Source organism: Triticum urartu, chromosome 7A, assembly GCF_056163025.1.
Source record: "Triticum urartu cultivar PI428250 chromosome 7A, HENAU_Tu73, whole genome shotgun sequence".
NCBI classification, from domain to species: domain Eukaryota; kingdom Viridiplantae; phylum Streptophyta; class Magnoliopsida; order Poales; family Poaceae; genus Triticum; species Triticum urartu.
Window position 1 is genome coordinate 269,985,507 of NC_141879.1, and position 21,626 is coordinate 270,007,132.

The window sequence follows — 21,626 nt, forward strand, 5'->3', positions numbered from 1 at the left end:
AGTGTTGTCACAGAAGAGAGTCATCGGCCCCAACGCATTGGGTATGACTCCTGGGTCGGTGATGAACTCCTTCACCCAGATTGCTTCTTGTGCTGCCTCCGAGGCTGCCATGTATTCTGCTTCACATGTAGATCCCGCCACGACGCTTTGCTTGCAACTGCACCAGCTTACTGCCCCACCATTCAAAATATACACGTATCCGGTTTGTGACTTAGAGTCATCCAGATCTGTGTCGAAGCTAGCGTCGATGTAACCCTTTACGACGAGCTCTTCGCCACCTCCATAAACGAGAAACATATCCTTGGTCCTTTTCAGGTACTTCAGGGTGTTTTTGACCGCTGTTCAGTGTTCCTTGCCGGGATTACTTTGGTACCTACCTACCAAACTTACGGCAAGGTTTAGATCAGGTCTGGTACACAGCATGGCATACATAATAGACCCTATGGCTGAGGCATAGGGGATGACACTCATCTCTTCTATATCTTCTGCCGTGGTCGGGCATTGAGCCGTGCTCAATCGCACACCTTGCAATACAGGCAAGAACCCCTTCTTGGACTGATCCATATTGAACTTCTTCAATATCTTGTCAAGGTACGTACTTTGTGAAAGACCGATGAGGCGTCTCGATCTATCTCTATAGATCTTGATGCCTAATATATAAGCAGCTTCTCCAAGGTCCTTCATTGAAAAACACTTGTTCAAATAGGCCTTTATGCTTTCCAAGAATTCTATATCATTTCCCATCAACAGTATGTCATCCACATATAATATGAGAAATGCTACAGAGCTCCCACTCACTTTCTTGTAAACGCAGGCTTCTCCATAAGTCTGCATAAACCCAAACGCTTTGATCATCTCATCAAAGCGAATGTTCCAACTCCGAGATGCTTGCACCAGCCCATAGATTGAGCGTTGGAGCTTGCACACCTTGTTAGCATTCTTAGGATCGACAAAACCTTCCGGCTGCATCATATACAATTCTTCCTTAAGAAAGCCGTTAAGGAATGCCGTTTTGACGTCCATTTGCCATATCTCATAATCATAGAATGCGGCAATTGCTAACATGATTCGGACGGACTTCAGCTTCGCTACGGGTGAAAAAGTCTCATCGTAGCCAACCCCTTGAACTTGTCGATAACCCTTAGTGACAAGTCAAGCCTTATAGATGGTCACATTACCATCCGCGTCTGTCTTCTTCTTAAAGATCCATTTATTTTCTATGCCTTGCCGATCTTCGGGCAAGTCAGTCAAAGTCCATACTTTGTTTTCATACATGGATTCTATCTCGGATATCATGGCTTCTAGCCATTTGTCAGAATCTGGGCCCGCCATCGCTTCTTCATAGTTCAAAGGTTCACCGTTGTCTAACAACATGATTTCCAAGACAGGGTTGCCGTACCACTCTGGTGCGGAACGTGTCCTTGTGGACCTACGAAGTTCAGTAGGAGCTTGATCCGAAGTATCTTGATCATCATCATTAACTTCCTCTCTAATCGGTGCAGTCACCACAGGAACATTTTCCTGAGCTGCGCTACTCTCTGCTTCAAAGGCAGTACTTCATCAAGCTCTACTTTCCTCCCACTTACTTCTTTCGAGAGAAACTCCTTCTCTAGAAAGGATCCATTCTTGGCAACGAAGATCTTGCCTTCGGATCTGAGGTAGAAGGTATACCCAATGGTTTCCTTAGGGTATCCTATGAAGACGCATTTTTCCGACTTGGGTTCGAGCTTTTCAGGTTGAAGTTTCTTGACATAAGCATCACATCCCCAAACTTTTAGAAACGACAGCTTAGGTTTCTTCCCAAACCATAATTCATACGGTGTCGTCTCAACGGATTTTGACGGAGCCCTATTTAAAGTGAATGCGGCAGTCTCTAAAGCATAGCCCCAAAATGATAGCGGTAAATCGGTAAGAGACATCATAGATCGCACCATATCTAATAGAGTGCGATTACGACGTTCGGACACACCATTACGTTGAGGTGTTCCAGGCGGCGTGAGTTGTGAAACTATTCCACATTTTTTAAGTATGTGCCAAATTCGTGACTCAAGTATTCTCCCCCACGATCTGATCGCAAGAACTTGATTTTCCTGTCACGTTGATTCTCAACCTCACTCTGAAATTCCTTGAACTTTTCAAAGGTCTCAGACTTGTGTTTCATTAAGTAGACATACCCATATCTACTCAAGTCATCAGTGAGGGTGAGAACATAACGATAGCCACCGTGAGCCTCAACACTCATTGGACCGCACACATCAGTATGTATGATTTCCAATAAGTTGGTTGCTCGCTCCATTGTTCCTGAGAACGGAGTCTTGGTCATCTTACCCATGAGGCATGGTTCGCACGTGTCAAATGATTCGTAATCAAGAGACTCTAAGAGTCCATCTGCATGGAGCTTCTTCATGCGTTTGACACCTATGTGACCAAGGCGGCAGTGCCACAAGTATGTGGGACTATCATTATCATCCTTACATCTTTTGGTATTCACACTATGAATATGTGTAGCATTACGCTCGAGATTCATTAAGAATAAACCATTCACCATCGGAGCATGACCATAAAACATATCTCTTATATAAATAGAACAACCGTTATTCTTGGATTTAAATGAGTAGCCATCTCGTATTAAACGGGATCCTGATACAATGTTCATGCTCAAATCTGGCACTAAATAACAATTATTGAGGTTTAAAACTAATCCCGTAGGTAAATGTAGAGGTAGCGTGCCGACGGCGATCACATCGACCTTGGAACCATTCACGACGTGCATCGTCACCTCGTCCTTCGCCAGTCTCCGTTTATTCCGCAGCTCCTGCTTTGAGTTACAAATGTGAGCAACCGCACCGGTATCAAATACCCAGGAACTACTACGAGTACTGGTAAGGTACACATCAATTACATGTATATCACATATACCTTTAGTGATGCCGACCTTCTTGTCCACTAAGTATTTGGGGCAGTTCCGCTTCCAGTGACCACTTCCCTTGCAATAAAAACACTCAGTCTCGGGCTTGGGTCCATTCTTCGGCAGCTTGCTTACCGGGCGCGGCAACTCCCTTGCCGTCCTTCTTACCCTTTCCTTTCTTGAACTTAGTGGTTTTATTCACCATCAATACTTGATGTTCCTTTTTGACTTCTACCTCTGCTGATTTCAGCATTGCAAATACTTCAGGAATGGTCTTTTCCATCCCCTGCATATTGAAGTTCATCACAAAGCTCTTGTAGCTCGGTGGAAGCGACTGAAGGATTCTGTCAATGACCGCGTCATCCGGGAGATTAACTCCCAGCTGAGTCAAGCGGTTATGCAACCCAGACATTTTGAGTATGTGCTCACTGACAGAACTATTTTCCTCCATCTTACAGCTGAAGAACTTGTCGGAGACTTCATATCTCTCGACCCGGGCATGAGCGTGAAAAACTATTTTCAGCTCTTCGAACATCTCATATGCTCTGTGTCTCTCAAAACGCTTTTGGAGCCCCGGTTCTAACCTGTAAAGCATGCCGCACTGAATGAGGGAGTAATCATCAGCACGTGTCTGCCAAGCGTTCATAACGTCTTGGTTCTGTGGGACGGGTGTGTCACCTAGCGGTGCTTCTAGGACATAATCTTTCTTGGCAGCTATGAGGATGATCCTCAGGTTCCGGACCCAGTCCGTATAGTTGCTGCCATCGTCTTTCAGCTTGGTTTTCTCTAGGAACGCGTTGAAGTTGAGGACAACGTGGGCCATTTGATCTACAAGACATATTGTAAAGATTTTAGACTAAGTTCATGATAATTAAGTTCATCTAATCAAATTATTAAATGAACTCCCACTCAGATAGACATCCCTCCAGTCATCTAAGTATAACATGATCCGAGTTAACTAGGCCGTGTCCGATCATCACGTGAGACGGACTAGTCAACATCGATGAACATCTTCATGTTGATCGTATCTTCTATACGACTCATGCTCGACCTTTCGGTCTTCTGTGTTCCGAGGCCATGTCTGTACATGCTAGGCTCATCAAGTCAACCTAAGTGTATTGCGTGTGTAAATCTGTCTTACACCCGTTGTATTCGAATGTTAGAATCTATCACACCCGATCATCACGTGGTGCTTCGAAACAACGAACCTTCGCAACGGTGCACAGTTAGGGGGAACACTTTCTTGAAATTATTACGAGGGATCATCTTATTTAAGCTACCGTCGTTCTAAGCAAATAAGATGTAAAACATGATAAACATCACATGCAATCAAATAGTGACATGATATGGCCAATATCATTTGCTCCTTTGATCTCCATCTTCGGGGCTCCATGATCATCGTTGTCACTGGCATGACACCATGATCTCCATCATCATGATCTCCACCATCGTGTCTTCTTGAAGTTGTCTCGTCATCTATTACTTCTACTACTATGGCTAACGCTTTAGCAATAAAGTAAAGTAATTACATGACATTTATGTTGACACGCAGGTCATAAATAAATAAAGACAACTCCTATGGCTCCTGCCGGTTGTCATACTCATCGACATGCAAGTCGTGATTCCTATTACAAGAACATGATCAATCTCATACATCACATATACCATTCATCATTCATCACAACCTTTGGCCATATCACATCACAAAACACTTGCTGCAAAAACAAGTTAGACGTCCTCTAATTGTTGTTGCAAGTTTTTACGTGGCTGCTATAGGTTTCTAGCAAGAACGTTTCTTACCTATGCCAAAACCACAATGTGAATTGCCAATTTCTATTTACCCTTCATAAGGACCCTGTTCATCGAATCCGATCCGACTAAAGTGGGAGAGACAGACACCCGCCAGCCACCTTATGCAACTAGTGCATGTCAGTCGGTGGAACCGGTCTCACATAAGCGTACGTGTAAGGTTGGTCCGGGCCGCTTCATCCCACGATGCCGCCGAATCAAGATAAGACTAGTAACGGCAAGAAAATTGACAATATCGACGCACACAACTACTTTGTGTTCTACTCATGCATAGTAACTAAGCATAGACCTAGCTCATGATGCCACTGTTGGGGATCGTAGCAGAAATTAAAATTTTTTTACGCATCACCAAGATCAATCTATGGAGTATTCTAGCAATGAGGGGAATAGGAGTGCATCTACATACCCTTGTAGATCGCGAGCGGAAGCGTTCAAGTGAACGGGGATGATGGAGTCGTACTCGCCGTGATCCAAATCACCGATGACCAAGTACCGAACGGACAGCACCTCCGCGTTCAACACACGTACGGTTGGGAAGACGTCTCCTACTTCTTGATCCAGCAAGGGGAAAGGAGAGGTTGATGAAGATCCAGCAGCACGACGGCGTGGTGGTGGATGCAGCAGGATCCCGGCAGGGCTTCGCCAAGCACAAGCGGGGAGGAGAGGTGTTACGGAGGGAGAGGGAGGCGCCAAGAGCAAGGTGCCGCTGCCCTCCCTCCATTCCACTATATATAGGGGCTAGGGGGCGCATGCCCCCTTGGAGATCCCATCTAAAAGGGGGGGCGGCCCCTGGGGGCAACGGCCCCCTTAGGGTTTCCAACCAGGGGGGCACATGCCCCCTCGGGGGGCAACGGCCCCCTAGGGTTTCCAACCCTAGGCGCCTTGGGCCCTTGGGTGGGGTGCACCAGCCCATCAGGGGCTGGTTCCCACGCCACTTCAGCCCATGGGGCCCTCCGGGATAGATGGCCCCATCCGGTGGACCCCCGGGACCCTTCCCGTGGTCCCGGTACAATACCGGTAACCCCCGAAACCTTCCCGCTGGCCGAAACTGGACTTCCTATATATAAATCTTTACCTCCGGACCATTCCGGAACTCCTCGTGACGTCCGGGATCTCATCCGGGACTCCGAACAACTTTCGGGTTACTGCATACTAATATCTGTACAACCCTAGCGTCACCGAACCTTAAGTGTGTAGACCCTACGGGTTCAGGAGACACGCAGACATGACCGAGATGCCTCTCCGGTCAATAACCAACAGCGGGATCTGGATACCCATGTTGGCTCCCACATGCTCCGCGATGATCTCATCGGATGAACCACGATGTCGAGGACTTAATCAATCCCGTATTCAATTCCCTTTGTCAATCGGTACGTTACTTGCCCGAGACTCGATCGTCGGTATCCCAATACCTTGTTCAATCTCGTTACCGGCAAGTCACTTTACTCGTACCGTAATGCATGATCCCGTGACCAACCCCTTGGTCACATTGAGCTCATTATGATGATGCATTACTGAGTGGGCCCAGAGATACCTCTCCGTCATACGGAGTGACAAATCCCAGTCTCGATTCGTGCCAACCCAACAGACACTTTCGGAGATACCTGTAATGTACCTTTATAGTCACCCAGTAACTTTGTGACGTTTGGCACACCCAAGGCACTCCTACGGTATCCGGGAGTTGCACAATCTCATGGTCTAAGGAAATGATACTTGACATTCAGAAAAGCTACAGCAAACGAACTACACGATCTTTGAGCTAAGCTTAGGATTGGGTCTTGTCCATCACATCATTCTCCTAATGATGTGATCCCGTTATCAATGACATCCCCATGTCCATAGCCAGGAAACCATGACTATCTGTTGATCAACGAGCTAGTCAACTAGAGGCTCGCTAGGGACACATTGTGGTCTATGTATTCACACATGTATTACGATTTCCGGATAATACAATTCTAGCATGAATAATAGACAATTATCATGAACAAGGAAATATAATAATCATTTTATTATTGCCTCTAGGGCATATTTCCAATAGTTGAAAGCAGCCGGGACTATACGGTTGTGTCTGTCGGACCAGGTTATTTATCATGCGATGGATGAGAATTCGCCGAAGAAGATCTGGGAGAAGCTGGAAAGTCAGTTTATGTCCAAGACTGCGGTGACCAAAGTGTATTTGAAGCAAAAGTTGTATGGACAAAAGGCTACAGGACCACGTGTGTGTGCATGAGAGCAGTTTGGTTGGATCAAGTTCGGTCCCTTGTTCTGCTATATGGTACACGGAGAAGCAACAACAAATAGTGACAGAAAAAGAAGAAGAATTGTGCAGTTTGCATGGAAGTTTTTTTTCTGGGTCGGTTTGCTGTGATGGCTCGGAACACGTGGGCAGGTGGCGGAGGCGCGCGGGCAAGCGTGTCATGTGGATGTGCATACAAGGCTTGTGAAGTCTGGTGCATGTCGTGCAGCCGGACAGGTTCGGCTGGGTTGGACTAGATGGTCTGACGGATCGACGCAAGTCGGTTGTTACAGAAGACGGTGGTGGAATCAGCGACGACGACGTAGGAGCGTGATGTTGATGGTGACCGACTTCTGGGACGTGAAAACACGTGGCACAAGCCCGAGGCTTGTGTGACTTCGACAAGACTATGGCGTGTGGTTGATTCAAGATGGCGTACGCATGTGAGCTTGAAGTCGACGGGACGCGAGGGTGGACTGATCATCTACCATGGAGTCATGTTGAAGGTGGAGCTGGATTGAGGGGCTGCGATGTAGTGATCCAGGGAATCAAAGCCTATTCAATACGAGGGAAAAGCGAGTGGCACGCAGTTCAGACTGGAGCCCAGTATGATGGAAGCGTGAAACTCGTCATCGGTCGGTGATGATCGGTGATAATCTGCAGTGGGGGTTGAGTGGTGTGGGTTTCGTGACCCTTGAGACTCGACCGGGACAGCGGAGGCTCGACGCGGTAATAGCGGCGAGGCGTGCGGTATGCATGGGACATAGAGACGGGTCAGGGCTCTGGTGGTCATACATGTGGTGAGACAACTGCGAATTTGGCTCGGATGATTACAAGCAATGGTGAAATTCCTCTAAGTTCAGACAGACGGTCAAGAAAGGAGCGGTGATATTGAGTTCAGGTAACTCTTATGTGTGACACCCAATATGTGAGTTGTTCAATTTCACGCAGGTCAGTGATCAGTGTGTGATAGCGTTGGACTGATACTCTGGAAGTTGGGAGCACAAACTAGAGTAACAAGGAACTTAATTTTGCTCGAGTGTTGACTGTGGTCAAGAAAAGAAGGAACTACAAGTTGCAGGTGGAGTCATATGGAGTCTTTGGAGTAGCAGCGATACTCATGGGATAAGCTCAAGTCCAATGTACATGAAAGTTTGACGCATTGACAAATTCAGGGTGGTGGAGAATATTCGTCAAGGTGGAGTTTGTTAGAGTTGTGTCGAATATTGTGTACAAGGTAGGTTACAGTTGGACTAGGAGTTGTATTGTGTTTACATAGGATGTGGAGTCGTGTCCAAATATGACACTTGTATCCTAGGCCTCTCATATATAGCAGGGCTAGACACACGATGTAACCTATGCCAACATAATAGCACAGGCGCGCAAGGGGGAGCCGGCGGCGTGTGCCGGCGCCCGGGTGGCCGGTGTGCGGTATTGTGACGGTGTCATGGGGAGGAGCGCCCGTAGTCAAGCCCCGGGGATGTAGCCATATCGGTGAACCTCGTTAACAAATCTCGGTGTCGTGCTCGTGTGATTGCTTGGTTCTCGGATGATCAACGATATGCCTCGAATTTATTCTAACAAAATGCATTTTTTTTCGTCCCGTATCTTAGTTTTACGGTTTGTGATTTTAAGAGGTGTGTTAGAGATGCTCTAAATGTGTAATACTCGTGGACCCCTTCTCCTGCCGCCTGCCCTGCCATTTGGCTACATGCCTTTTCTTCTCTACTTTTTTATTTTTAAGTTGCTGATTGTTTTCTGAGATAGGTAACCGCTTTATTCCAAGCGGTTTCTTTTCTTCTCTACTAGAGTACTAGAATACGCATTGCATCCGTGTCTCTCTTGAATGCATATAGGCCGGCCAGCCATGGCGTACACTGGACACTCGCCAGCCTAGGAGCAGCTTCCAGCGCGCACGAGTTACAGCTGAAGCAGAGGCACGGGAATGGCGCATGTCCTCCTGGCGGCGGCGTTGGCCATGGTGGCCGCCGCGGCGACGGGGAGCGCGTCGCCGGCCGAGGGGATCCAGCCGCTGTCCAAGATCGCCATGAACAAGGCCACCGTTAACCTGCACGGCTCCGCGTACGTGCGGGCCACGCCGGCGCTGCTCGGCGACCAGGTATGTAAAGCTAATTGCCTAGCTATTTTATTAATTAATATTCCCCAGCTTAATTTGACCAGCAGGCAAAATCTCTCTCGGGCCTGCTGGCTTTGGATTTGGGGTTTGGAAAGCAAAATTTTGTATAGCAGAATAGTGTGCTAGTTGTATCTTGCATCGAAGGGCAGAGCAGTCAAAGTATTAATTCAGGGGGACATTATATACAAAGTGAACCAACAGCTCCAGGCGACGTTTTGCAGAATTACTTTTTTTTTCTTCGAAAAGGAGGGAGTTTTGCAGAATTACTAGTGCGGCTTTTGATTTGATTAGTACATACTTTTTACTGTCACCGCGAATATGCCGGATCACTTTTCCCAGGTAGCACTAAGCACCACTTTATCCTGATTCTGTGCTTCATATACTCATTGTTGCACTGGCTTCAGTGATTGAGTAAGCATTCAGTATATTCAGTGTTCCATTTTGGGACCCGGAGTTTTCGCAGATACTTTGTACGGAGTGATTAACAATTCTATTAGGCTGGTCATAGTGGAGAGTAATTTAGACTAGTGTCATATGCAAAGTAACATGATGGTAGTGTCATAGATGACTTTATTTATTAGCTTGTAGACTCATCTTGTCTTAGGAAGCGCTATGTTACCACCTCACATTAAATACTTGCCACATAAGTAAATTTTTTTAGAATGTGCTATGTTACTAGGTAAGTTACTCCCACTATGACTAGCCTTAGTTGACGTAATTTCTTCCGGTCTTGAGATGCACACAACGGGGTGCTTTCTGATGGTGCTTGTGCTTGGATATGAGAAATTGCCAACTGTTCTACTATGCCAAAATGAAAATAAAATATCTATGAAACTCAAACTGTTGAACTATCTCTGACAGGAAGAAGACACCGTATGGGTCACGGTGAAATACGGCTGGGAAAACCCCTCCGCCGATGACTGGATCGCCGTCTTCTCCCCCGCCGATTTCATGTAAGACCTTAATTAGGATTTATTTTTTCCATTAACATTTCAGTCGCAACAGATTCATTTCTGATCGCTGTTGAATCTCCTCTGACATTAATTCCAATATGCAGCTCGGGGTCGTGCCCTAACCCATCGAGGTACCCCGGCGAGCCGCTGCTCTGCACGGCGCCCATCAAGGTCAGTTGGTTAACTACTAACGAAGAATTTTATCTTCAAATTTGGTGACACCTGTCAACATGGATGCACATCACCATGGTCGAGCTTTTTCAATAGAGAGCGATTTTATTATTTCAAATGTAGTATCAAGCGGATACAAAACATTATGAGTAACATCCGGTCTCTGCATAACTAGGATGCACAAAGCCAAACGCCAAAAGTCTGACACTAGAAAATGTAAGAAAACTGACAAAAATTGGCAACAGTAGAGTCTTATGGACCGACACTTTGCCTATGTCGAACTAGGCGGTGGATCGACCCAGACCAACCATGTTGGGAAAAAACCTCCGTAGCCGGTTGCTCCAACCGCGTACACACCGGCTTGAACAACGGTTGGTGCTCCGCTCGTTATAGCGTAGACCACATATGAAGCGAGTGTACAACGGAAAATAACCTACAAAGGAGAAGCATTTTTGTCATTAAAATCAAATTATTTCTACATAGCCAAAGCGACCATAATAAGGCATACGCCCCCACCCTTATTAGCGTTTTGAAACTATTTGGAATTTCGTCTAGTCAATGACCAAATATATTGGCAATACTTGTTGACGGATACAAATTTGACGCTATTTGAATGACTGACCATGTAGAACGTGCACTTGCATTGAAAAAAGAGGTGTTTGATTGTCTCGTCATGAGCACAAAAGCAACACTTCTTACTCCTTGACTAGTTGCATCGTGCAAGAATCAGTGGCGGAGCCAGAAACTCAATATAGAGGGGGCCAAACATGTTATATAATGTTAGACGGGGCCAAATCATCTAAATTTTGCTAATTATGTTTGAAAATGAAGGATTAGGAGCACATATAGCTGTACTTGTGAGGGCATAGGGGGGGGGCCAAGGCCCCTGCTAGCACCCCCCTGCCTCCGCCACTGTGCAAGATTGTCTTTGGTTAGCACAACTCCCCCTACAAAGATACCACATAAATTTTTTAACTTTTAGTGAAATCTTTAACTTCTAAATTTTCACCATGGTCGAGCTGAACCTGAAATGATCTGTTGGTGTGTGGGGCTGCAGTATCAGTACGCCAACTACTCGGCCAACTACCTCTACGGGGGCAAGGGCGCCATCCGGTTCCAGCTCATCAACCAGCGCTCCGACTTCTCTTTCGCCCTCTTCACCGGCGGCCTCGAAAACGTAACCACTAGTTCTATTCTACCCTGTCCCGATCCCTTTTTTTTGCATGTGAAGGACGTTCTGTGATTACATTTTGGTTTTGCAGCCGGCGCTGGTGACGGTGTCGAAGCAGGTGGCGTTCAAGAACCCCAAGGCGCCGGTGTTCCCGCGCCTGGCGCAGGGCAAGACCCACGACGAGATGGCCGTGACGTGGACCAGCGGCTACGACATCGGCGAGGCCTACCCGTTCGTGGAGTGGGGCGTGGTCGCCTCCGGCGGCAACCCCACGCGCACGCCCGCCGGGACGCTCACCTTCACCCGCGGCAGCATGTGCGGTACGTCCTAGTACTTGTACACGGAGCGTCAACTGATGGGCTAGATAGATAGTAGATCACATCATCCTGCACAAGATTTCACGTACCAGCTGACGAGAGAGTGTGTGCTCTCTGGTTTATTAAGGCGAGCCGGCGCGGACGGTTGGGTGGAGAGATCCCGGGTTCATCCACACGGCGTTCATGAGGGGACTGTGGCCCAACAAAGAGTACGTACGCACATATATTGCCAAACCGATTTAAGGAATTAATTTGCCCTTGAAAAAAATACTACTATGCAGCAGCAGTTCCTTCCCGTCCATGTTGATATTGCCAGCGTTTGCTGAAGACCAGTTCGTTTGTGATTCAGGTACTTGTACAAGATTGGGCATGAGCTCTCTGACGGAACGGTGGTGTGGGGCAGGTCCTACACTTTCCGGGCGCCGCCGACCCCCGGGCAGAACTCGCTGCAGCGCATCATCGTCTTCGGTGACATGGGAAAGGTACAAGATAGCGTGCGTGTCTCTTGGTAGCCGAACAGCATGAAAAATGTATGGGTGCTGTTGCCTCTGGGTAGAAGAAAGGAAGTGAGCTGGAAGAGGATATCACTCTCACGGACGCTACATTGGTTTGGCCTTTTCAGGCGGAGAGGGACGGGTCAAATGAGTTTGCCAACTACCAGCCAGGGTCGCTTAACACAACGGACAAGCTTGTTGAAGATTTGGACAACTATGACATCGTCTTCCACATCGGCGACCTGCCCTACGCCAACGGGTACCTCTCCCAGTGGGACCAGTTCACCGCACAGGTCGCCCCCATCAGCGCCAACAAGCCCTACATGGTTGCAAGGTATGGTTTGGGCGTATACACACATCCTGTATGACATGACCATGTGGAGCAGTGTCAAGTAAGAAACGTCAGGGACAGAGTACTTATTCTCCTTGTCTTTTGTGTGCAGTGGCAACCACGAGAGAGACTGGCCCAACACCGGCGGATTCTTCGACGTCAAGGACTCCGGTGGCGAGTGCGGCGTGCCGGCCGAGACCATGTACTACTACCCGGCCGAAAACAGAGCAAATTTCTGGTACGCACGGTTTTCAGTCCCAACAGAAATCCGAGTCATTTCCTGCAAAGTTCATGGCAAACTACTATTGTGTTTCAAATGACTCACGAAATGACTGGACTGCCATCGATGAATCTCAAGGTACAAGGTGGACTACGGGATGTTCCGGTTCTGCGTGGCGGACTCGGAGCACGACTGGCGGGAGGGGACTCCGCAGTACAAGTTCATCGAGGAGTGCCTCTCCACGGTGGACCGGAAGCACCAGCCGTGGCTCATCTTCGCGGCGCACCGGGTGCTGGGTTACTCCTCCAACTCGTGGTACGCCGACCAGGGCTCGTTCGAGGAGCCCGAGGGCCGGGAGAGCCTGCAGAAGCTGTGGCAGCGGCACCGCGTCGACATTGCCTTCTTCGGCCACGTCCACAACTACGAGCGTACTTGCCCGCTCTATCAGAGCCAGTGCGTCACCAGCGAGCGGAGCAACTACTCGGGCACCATGAACGGGACCATCTTTGTCGTGGCAGGCGGCGGCGGCAGCCACCTCTCGGGCTACACCAGCGCGACCCCCAAGTGGAGTGTGTTCAGGGATAAAGACTACGGGTTCACCAAGCTCACTGCCTTCAACCACTCGTCGCTTTTGTTCGAGTACAAGAAGAGCAGCGACGGCAAGGTGTATGACTCCTTCACCATCCATAGGGACTACCGCGACGTGCTCGGATGCGTGCATGACAGTTGCTTCCCCACCACACTTGCTACCTAACCATCGAGCTGACATGGAGTTTTTCTGTGTAATAAAACTGCTCGGCTGCACAACTAATGTGTGCTAATGAAGTGTGGAAGGCTTTTTTTTTTTTGGAAAAAAGGGGTTGTCCTCCGATTTGAGAGGGGAGTTTTAGACCATGACCCACCAGTACCTATGCTCGACACCGATGGATACAACCCAGGGTTACATGCAGATCTGAGCCATGTTTTCTTGATAAAGGGTGTTTTTATTACTCACTCTGTTCCATAATGTAGTGCATCCATGTTTTTCGAGATCTAACTTTGACCGTAAATTTAACCAACGAGATCAGTGGTATAATTTTTGCTAAATTTATATCGAAAACACGAATTCAGTGGTATAATTTTTGCTCCCGCCGCAGTCGGTCTCGGTAGTTAAATTTACAGTCAAACTTGAATGTCGAGAAGCGCGGGCGTACTACATTGTGGAATGGAGGGAGTAACTCATAATATTGCCTCAAAGGGATACAAGGTATAGACCCAAGGTATACACCATCCACTAGATGTGTCATCCATATATGAAACCTGCAATCTGATTGTCATCAATATATTGTAGAATTGAGAGGCCCTCGTCCACTAGATGGGGCACAAAACCTGCAATCTAACCGTCCTATTGAGCATGCTCAAAGCTCAATCATAATAGTCAACGTATCTATGACAATATTAAATAACATTGGACATCAGATATATTGACAGAGTCCTTTATCCTTCTTGAATTAATGGACAATATGATCATTGACTTGTATAGCGACACTACGGCTAGAGACGGAATTATCAACCAATGCATGCCATTTCTTGGAGAAACTCTTCATTCTTAGGGTCTGCTAAAGAAATGACCATTTGACTTTGTCAAGTTTTTCAAAGTCAGTTTTGAATATTACCCCACTCATGGTTTTCATGTGCATCTCGTGTAATGTCTCATGAAGGATAACTACTCCACCAAGGATTTCTTCCTTGCATGAAGGTTGTTTGAGAGGGCCGCACCACATGGTCAATTGTTACATTAATTGAGCCTATTAATGGTTGCTTTAGTTAAATTTTCAAGCTAATATTAAGGATGAAAATCAGCCTATACTGTTGGATCCGTTCAACCTCCTTAATCTTTGTCAAGTTGGCCGACATGTAGAAAATTAGACAGCACCATGTGATCCAACTGGATGACCACTTAGAAGTTATGGTAGAGCTCTGCGAGGAAGCCATTTGGACCTGCTGCCTCTCTCAAAGTGCTCTAGCTTAAGATGTGAGCTCAAGAAATGAAGGAAATAGGAACACAAAGTACGAGAGTACAATAAATGTGATGGGGTGTCCACCCGATCTGGGAGGGGCCAGGTTCCTTATATAGTCTCACAGATAAAACTAGCCATCTTTCCTCAAGATTCTCACTTGGTAGCACCAGGATCCTAACCAATCAGTTTGAGTTCTTTAGAAACCAGACACCTATGAGGAATTATATGCACAACATAAAAACATATCCGTAGAAACCACATTCAGTGATGTAGATTTGAGAATCGAACTCATATTGTGAGGAAACCAAAAACACCGAATGAACACTCTCATCTTTGTTTCACCGGTAGAAATCTTGGGGCACTCTTTGAGGTTCTTGTTGGGGAACGTAGTATTTCAGAAAAATTCGTACGATCACGCAATATCTATCTAGGAGAAGCATAACAAAGAGCGGGGAGAGTGTGTCCACGTACCCTCGTAGACCGAAAGCGGAAGCGTTTAGTAACGCGGTTGATGTAGTCGAACGTCTTCACGATCCAACCGATCCAAGTACCGAACACACGGCACCTCCGTGATCTGCACACGTTCAGCTCGGTCACGTCCCTCAAACTCTTGATCCAGTTGAGGCCGAGGGAGAGTTTCGTCAGCATGATGGCGTGGTGACGGTGATGAAGTTACCGATGCAGGGCTTCGCCTAAGCACTACGACAATATGACCGAGGTGGAAAATTGTGGAGGGGGGCACCGCACATGGCTAAGACGAATCTTGTAGTGCCTTTGAGGTGCCCCCTGCCCACGTATATAAAGGAGGGGGGAAGAGGAGGCCGGCCTAGGAGGGGCGCGCCTATAGGGGGAGTCCAACTAGGATTCCCAATCCTAGTTGGAGTCCCTGTTGGGTGGTAGGTGCGACATATGCCAACGGGTGGCTTATCATTGTGGGAGCCAGTAAGACATCGCCGGTGCCTGGAAACGGGATAAGGCGAAGACATGCACGCCGGCGGATCTTACCCAGCTTCGGGGCTCTCCGTGGAGATAACACCCCTACTGCTGCTCTGCGGGGTCTCTGCATGATCACTAGATGGACAAGTAGCTACACAATGCTCCTTGAGCTGTTTGGTGGGAGGAGGAAGAAGGGCACGGCTAGCCTACTTCTTCTCCTTGTGTGGTGTCTAGGACTAGCAGGGGGTCGAACCCTTTGCATGGGTGCCCCGGGGGGTTTATATAGGCCCACCCCCTGGGGGTACAATGGTAATCCGACTGGGCACGGGGCCCAGCCGTCTGTGACTGCGCTCGCTGGCTTCTGCGCCGGCTGCTGGGGCCCGCCGACTGGTGGGTCCCGCCGGCTGCCGGCCCCTTGGTCGACAGGCAGGCCCCACTGTCCAGGGCCTGGTCGGCGGCTGGTTACTGTGGCTCCATCTTGGTGATGCGGGCTTCATCGTGGTAGGTGTGGCTACAGTGCCGCCGCCCGTCGGGCGATCGCTGTAGCCTCACCGCGTCTTGTCTCCTTAATGGGGCGTCTCCTTCGAGGGAGGTGGCAAGCCGGCTGCGGGAAGCCGGCTCTGTCTTGGGCCGACTGGGGGGAGGCGTAGCCGCCTTCGGGTGTCTCTCTGCCCGAAGGGGCCCACCGTCTGTGGGCCGCGCTGGCGGCTCGTCGTGGGTGACATCAGGGTCAACATGGCAACAGTGCCGCGCCGGATGGGTCATGGCCACTCCGTACGGCGCACTGTGCCAGGCGTGCTCCGGGATTCGGGGGTGGCAGGCTTCACTGTAGCCACGCCCCGTCGCACCGCCGTTAGGTGGGTGCAAACTTTGAGGGTATGGTCTCGACCGCTTTATGGGAGCCGGCTTCTTGGAGTCGGCCTTCTCATGGCTGGCTTCCCGAAGTCAGCCCTCCCGTGGCTTTCTTCATGAGGGCCAAAGTCGGGCCGCCTTCCGAAAGCCGGCCTGGATGACAGCCAGCAAGGGGAAGGCGGCCCATGTCTTGGGCTCTCGAGAGCCGGACGGGCTCGTAATTTTTTCAGAAGGGCCAGGGGAAGCCGTCTAGGCTACCCATGGCTATTTACTCCGACAGTAGTCCCCGAAGCTGATCGAGCTCCGAGGCGGACAAAGGGATGAGAAGCTTGGTCAGCTTCCCATCCTGAAGAGCCGGCTTTGCGGGTGTATGCCGACTTCAGAGAGCTCCGCGTCTTGCAGGCGGGAAAGGGGGCGACCTGCGTGCTGAGCGCGGGCCCTCCCGCGGCCACGTGGCAGCGAGATCCTGCCAGCGCACGCGCGCGATGGTACGCCGCCGCAGGCCCGGGCCCGCCACTCGCAGGCCTTGGTCCGAGCGCGGATCTTCCGTGGCCCACATGGGCCGCTCGCCTTCCTGCGGCGGTTTTATTTCGCCATTAAGGCACAATAAGCGCGGGACGTGGGGGAGTGGGCACGATCGATCCCCACGTTTCCCCACACCGCGCCTCCTCGGTTCCGCCACGCGAGCCTATAAGTAGGGGGAGGAGGGGGAGCGACAGAGGTTCGCACGCTCTCTCTCGCTCCGCCCCTTCTCATCCTTGTTTCTTCCTCTCGTTGCCGCCGCAGCCTCCCGTCTCAGCGCCGCCGTGCCTCCACATCGTCTCGCTCCCATGGCGCTGTCAAGCTCGTGGGACGGCTCCAACGTCCATGAGGACCATGTTGAGTTCCTCCGCCAGACTCGGCGCCTGCCCGACGCCAACCTTGTGCGGGTCCGCCTGGCGCTGGAGACGGAGATTTCGCCGGCGCCGGAGGAGGGCGAGCGGGTCGTCTTCCGCTCGCACTTCCTGCGCGGCTTCGGCCTTCCGGCGAGCGGATTTCTGCGCTCCTTCCTCGAGTTCTACAACCTTCAGCCGCATCATCTCACGCCCAATGCGGTGATGCTGCTGTCGGCCTTCGTCTCCCTCTGCGAAGGTTTTTCTTGGGGCTGCTCCCCACGCTGGAGCTCTGGGGGGAGTTCTTCCAGAGCAAACTCGGCACCGTCGTCGCGGGCGTGCCCGCCCCCTGCGGGGCCTTCATCGCCATGAGGAGGGCGAGCGAGAACAACCCATTCCCGCCCATCCCCCTGATCCAGTCGGTGAAGATCTGGCAGAAATCATACTTCTACGTGAAGAACGTCGCCGAGCAAGGAGACCACGTCAACCTGTCGGCTTACGTAGCCGGCCCACCGGCTGGGAGGCAGCCCTCATGGAGTTTCCGGTCCCGGTCACTGTCTCAGGCCGGGAACGCCGCCGTCTCCCGGCTTCGAGTGATGATCCAGTCGGAAAACCTGAGCGGGGCCGACTTGGTGGCCGCCTTCATGGAGCGCCGGATATCTCCTCTCCAAAGCCGGCCCCACATGATGTGCAGATGAGCGGCCGCTTCGACCCAAGCCGGCTGAGCACCAGGGAGATGCCTCATGCGGAGGTGTCTTACATGGTAAACTATATCTCCAACTGCAAGCTCGCCGAGGACTGGCGATACGGCAAGGTGCCGTATTCTCGCGCCAACCCTCCGCCCGTGGTAAGTTTTCTTCTCTTTCTTCTTTTCGTTGGTAGCCGGCTTTATGATGGCCGACTTCTAATCAGTCGGTCCTTCTTAGCAGAACCCCCTTCTCCCGCCGACGACCGGGATAGCGGGGATAGAACGCCAGTATGCCCCCGACCGCACGGCGGACGACGTCGACGATCCGGACTTGGGGGCGGCCGCCATGGAAGACGCCGTCGTGGGGGATGACGCTGAGCCCGGGGGCTCAAGGCTCACCGCGAGCTTCGAGGACTGGCCGGACGATGCTGAAGCCGAAGTCGCCCCGCGTCGCCAGCCGGCGGCCGACCATCAGGGCGCGGGCTCGTCCATCACGCCGGCTGCCGGTGGTGGCGCACAGAAGCGCCGAGCCGCTTCAGGCCTCTTCGGTAGTCGGCCGAAGAAGTCCAAAGCCTCCACCGCGGCGACCAAGCGAGACGAGGCGGCTGCGAAAGCGGCCCGCTTCCGCAAGGCGGTGAAGCAGCCTCAGGCGGTCTCAGCGTAAGTCATCAATTGCCTTGTCGCATGCTCTTCATCATTCTCTTCTTGTTCGAGCATTCTTCTTAATTTCTTCCGCTTGCTGGACAGGGCGCCGCTTTCCCTTGAGCGTGGTCCGGGCGGCTCCGTAGTTGGGCCGACTGGAGGTTCTTCAAGCTCCCGCCGCGTGGACCCCCGCGCCGACCTCAGGGAGGCCACAGAGCGGAACGCTCGTGAAGCGCGGGAGGAGCGCGAGGCGGCGGAGAAAACGGCCGCCCAGGCGGCGAGGGAGCAGGCCGACGCGGCAGCCAAGGCCCAGGCGGAGGCGGCGACCGCGGAGACGGAGGCGGAGGGTTCGCGCAACCAGCCTCCGCTGCTCGCCATTCCCCTCCGAGCCGTGGCCCCCGACACCCCATTGCCCTTGGCGGAGGAGATCGTCCAAGACCCGCCGCTGATGGAGAGGGGGGAGGACCCCATGGACTTTGCGAGGAGAGCGCCGCCAGCAGCGCCAACCGGAGCGGGCCAAGGCGGCCAATCGTCAGCGGCGCCAGAGGGGCCGGCCGGGGGTGAGCCGGAGGACAGAGCCGGCCTCGAGGTGCAGCCGGTGACGGGCCGGCGCGTAGGGGGAGGCGCCGCTCCGCCGGAGTTGCGCCGAGTCGCGGGCGCAGGCCAGTCGGCGGAAGATCTGGAGGCGGCCAGCACTGCCACGTCCGAGTGGACTCCCAGCGGGGGGACTGGCGGGCTGAATGTGGCGGCTCAAGGGGTCCGGAGCCGGCTGCAAGCTCAGGCCGCCCTGCTGCAACAGTTCACCCAGGAGTTCTTGTCGACGCGAGCTGCCATCCGGGTAAGTCCTTCTTTCTTGGCTGCTTTGCTCTCTTGATTTCTTCCGTGGGGGCGCGTCAGCGCACCCACTGGGTGTAGTCCCCGAGATTCGGGCCGACTGCTGCGCAGTCGGGTCGGATCTTTCTTGACGGCTACCTTATTTTTGCCTCTTGTCTGAACTTCCAGGAATATCACAACCTTCGTGCTGCCGCCTTCAACTCCCAGGCTCGAGAGTTGAGCCGGAGGACCGACGACCTGGCCGACAGCCGAAGTAAGTACTCGATCTTGTCTGTCTCCTATGGGGGCGCGTCAGCGCACCCACTGGGTGTAGTCCCCGAGATTCGAGCCGACTGCTGAGCAGTCGGGTCGGATCTTTCTTGATGACTCTTTCCTTATTGGTTTTTCCTTTTCTTTGTCTTCAGGGGCCAACGCCGACTTGAGGAAGGAGCTCGGTGAAGCGAAGGCCGCCCTTCATACCAAGGATGCCGAGTACGTTGCCTTGGTCCAGGAGCGTGATCGCCTGGCCAAGAAGCTGGCCGACCAAGAGAAGAGCCACAAGGCGGCCCTGCAGAAGGCGCAGGATAGCGAGGCCGCCCTGAAGGCAGAGTATGAGACCGAGGCGGCGAGCTGGGCTGAGACCCGGCGAGCACTGGATGAAGGCTTCGGCCGGATCGAGGACTTGATCGATGGTAAGCCACCTTCCTCGCCCCTCTCCTGCCCCTTGCCGCCTGGGTTTTGGCTTAACTTGTGCTGCTGCTTATTATATATATTTTTTGTGTGCAGACTACTTCCCCGGCTACTCCGCCTTCGCCGCCCAAAGCATCGAGGCCCATCGCGAGGCGCGCCGTCAGGCGGGTGCCAACATCGCGCCGGATGCGAACCGGACGCTTGAGGAGCAGCTCTTGGCTGTCCAGGTGCGGTTGCAGCCGGCTCATCGAATGCTTCGCCGGCTCCAACGTGCCGGTGCGCAAGTGTTGGCCGCCCTCTGGCCCGGCGAGACGATCCCCCGCACCCCAAGCCGGACTGCCGACTGGCTGGAGGTCACAGTCGGTCGCTTTGAGGCTTGGAAGGCATCGGCGGCCCGCCTCGGAGCCGGGCGGGCGTTGGAGTTCGTTCGGGCTTGGTACCCAGGGCTGAGCCTGGACCAGCTGCGCACTTGGCGGATGGAGGCCGACGCGGAGCTGGAGGAGGTGAGGCCGGCTATTGCCCAGCGGGCTTCGACGATGGCCGAGTGCACCGACATTAGCGTTTTCGCACCCGAAATCGATGATGACGGTGTTGCTCAGCCGGAGGAGTGGTTCGGGCTGAACCCGGCAGTGGGCGAGGACTCAGCAGAGGAGATCGCCTCCAGCGACGAGGGCGAGGATGACGAAGAGGAGGACAGCGAAGACGTCGAGCCGGCTGGTGGAACAACCGGCCGACCCCAGACTGACCGTGCCTCCAGCAACGAGGCGTGTGGAAGTGCGCCCTCTGCGGGAGGCGGTGACCAAGCCAAGGTTCGCCAGCCGGCCGCTCCTTCATCCGGCACAACCGTCTCCGCCAACCAGCCCGGCTCGTCGGTCGCTCCGCCAGCTTGACCTGCCGTCTTTATTTTTCCTGCTTGTTGTCTTTTGAACAATCTTCATTAAGTTTTCGCAGTTCCACCCACTGGGGGTGTATCCAAACTATGTTGAATGCTGGCCTCTCGGAGGTCTTTTATGTAAATATTGTTATGTGCATGTTTGGTTTCCATTCGCGTATGCTTTTTATCCTTATGCCTTTTCCTTTGCCGCCTTCCCTCTTTAGGGAGGCAAGTACTTGAGCTTTCTTGGATTGAAGTGAAGTGAATGGAAACCGGCTGGCCGACTACTCTGGTAGCCAGTCGGCGGTGGGAGAAAAACCAGCTTTTGTTATATTAGTCCGTTAGTCCCTAGCCGTTTTTCGTGTGGGCTCCCGTTCCTGCCTTTAACTCTTGCCAGCCGGACAGCCGGTTCTTCGAACTGTGACTTTTGGCAAGAGAAGGCTTGGGAGTCGGCACACTACTTGTCTGACTGCGGGTAGGACTTCTAATATAACTCCAGTCGGCCAGTCCCC

At 51.9% G+C, this 21,626-nt stretch overlaps 1 protein-coding gene across 1 annotated transcript; it reads left to right on the forward strand.

Moving 5' to 3' along the window:
* Positions 1 to 8,736: 8,736 nt before the first annotated feature.
* On the forward strand, positions 8,737 to 13,743 carry LOC125523343 (nucleotide pyrophosphatase/phosphodiesterase). The gene is made up of 10 exons (XM_048688390.2): positions 8,737 to 9,072; positions 9,952 to 10,043; positions 10,148 to 10,214; positions 11,272 to 11,391; positions 11,477 to 11,705; positions 11,830 to 11,911; positions 12,052 to 12,184; positions 12,325 to 12,530; positions 12,640 to 12,765; positions 12,886 to 13,743. The coding sequence occupies exons 1-10, from the start codon at positions 8,899 to 8,901 to the stop codon at positions 13,499 to 13,501; spliced, it is 1,845 nt and encodes a 614-aa protein (XP_048544347.1). The 5' UTR covers positions 8,737 to 8,898; the 3' UTR covers positions 13,502 to 13,743.
* The last annotated feature ends 7,883 nt before the right edge of the window (positions 13,744 to 21,626 follow it).

Excerpts from the sequence above, each read along its gene's own strand:
- LOC125523343 (XM_048688390.2), top strand. The coding sequence starts at position 8,899 with ATGGCGCATGTCCTCCTGGCGGCGGCGTTGGCCATGGTGGCCGCCGCG. Across the intron at positions 11,392-11,476 it reads TCACCGGCGGCCTCGAAAAC|CCGGCGCTGGTGACGGTGTC; the intron begins GTAACCACTAGT and ends TTGGTTTTGCAG. Across the intron at positions 12,766-12,885 it reads GAAAACAGAGCAAATTTCTG|GTACAAGGTGGACTACGGGA; the intron begins GTACGCACGGTT and ends ATGAATCTCAAG.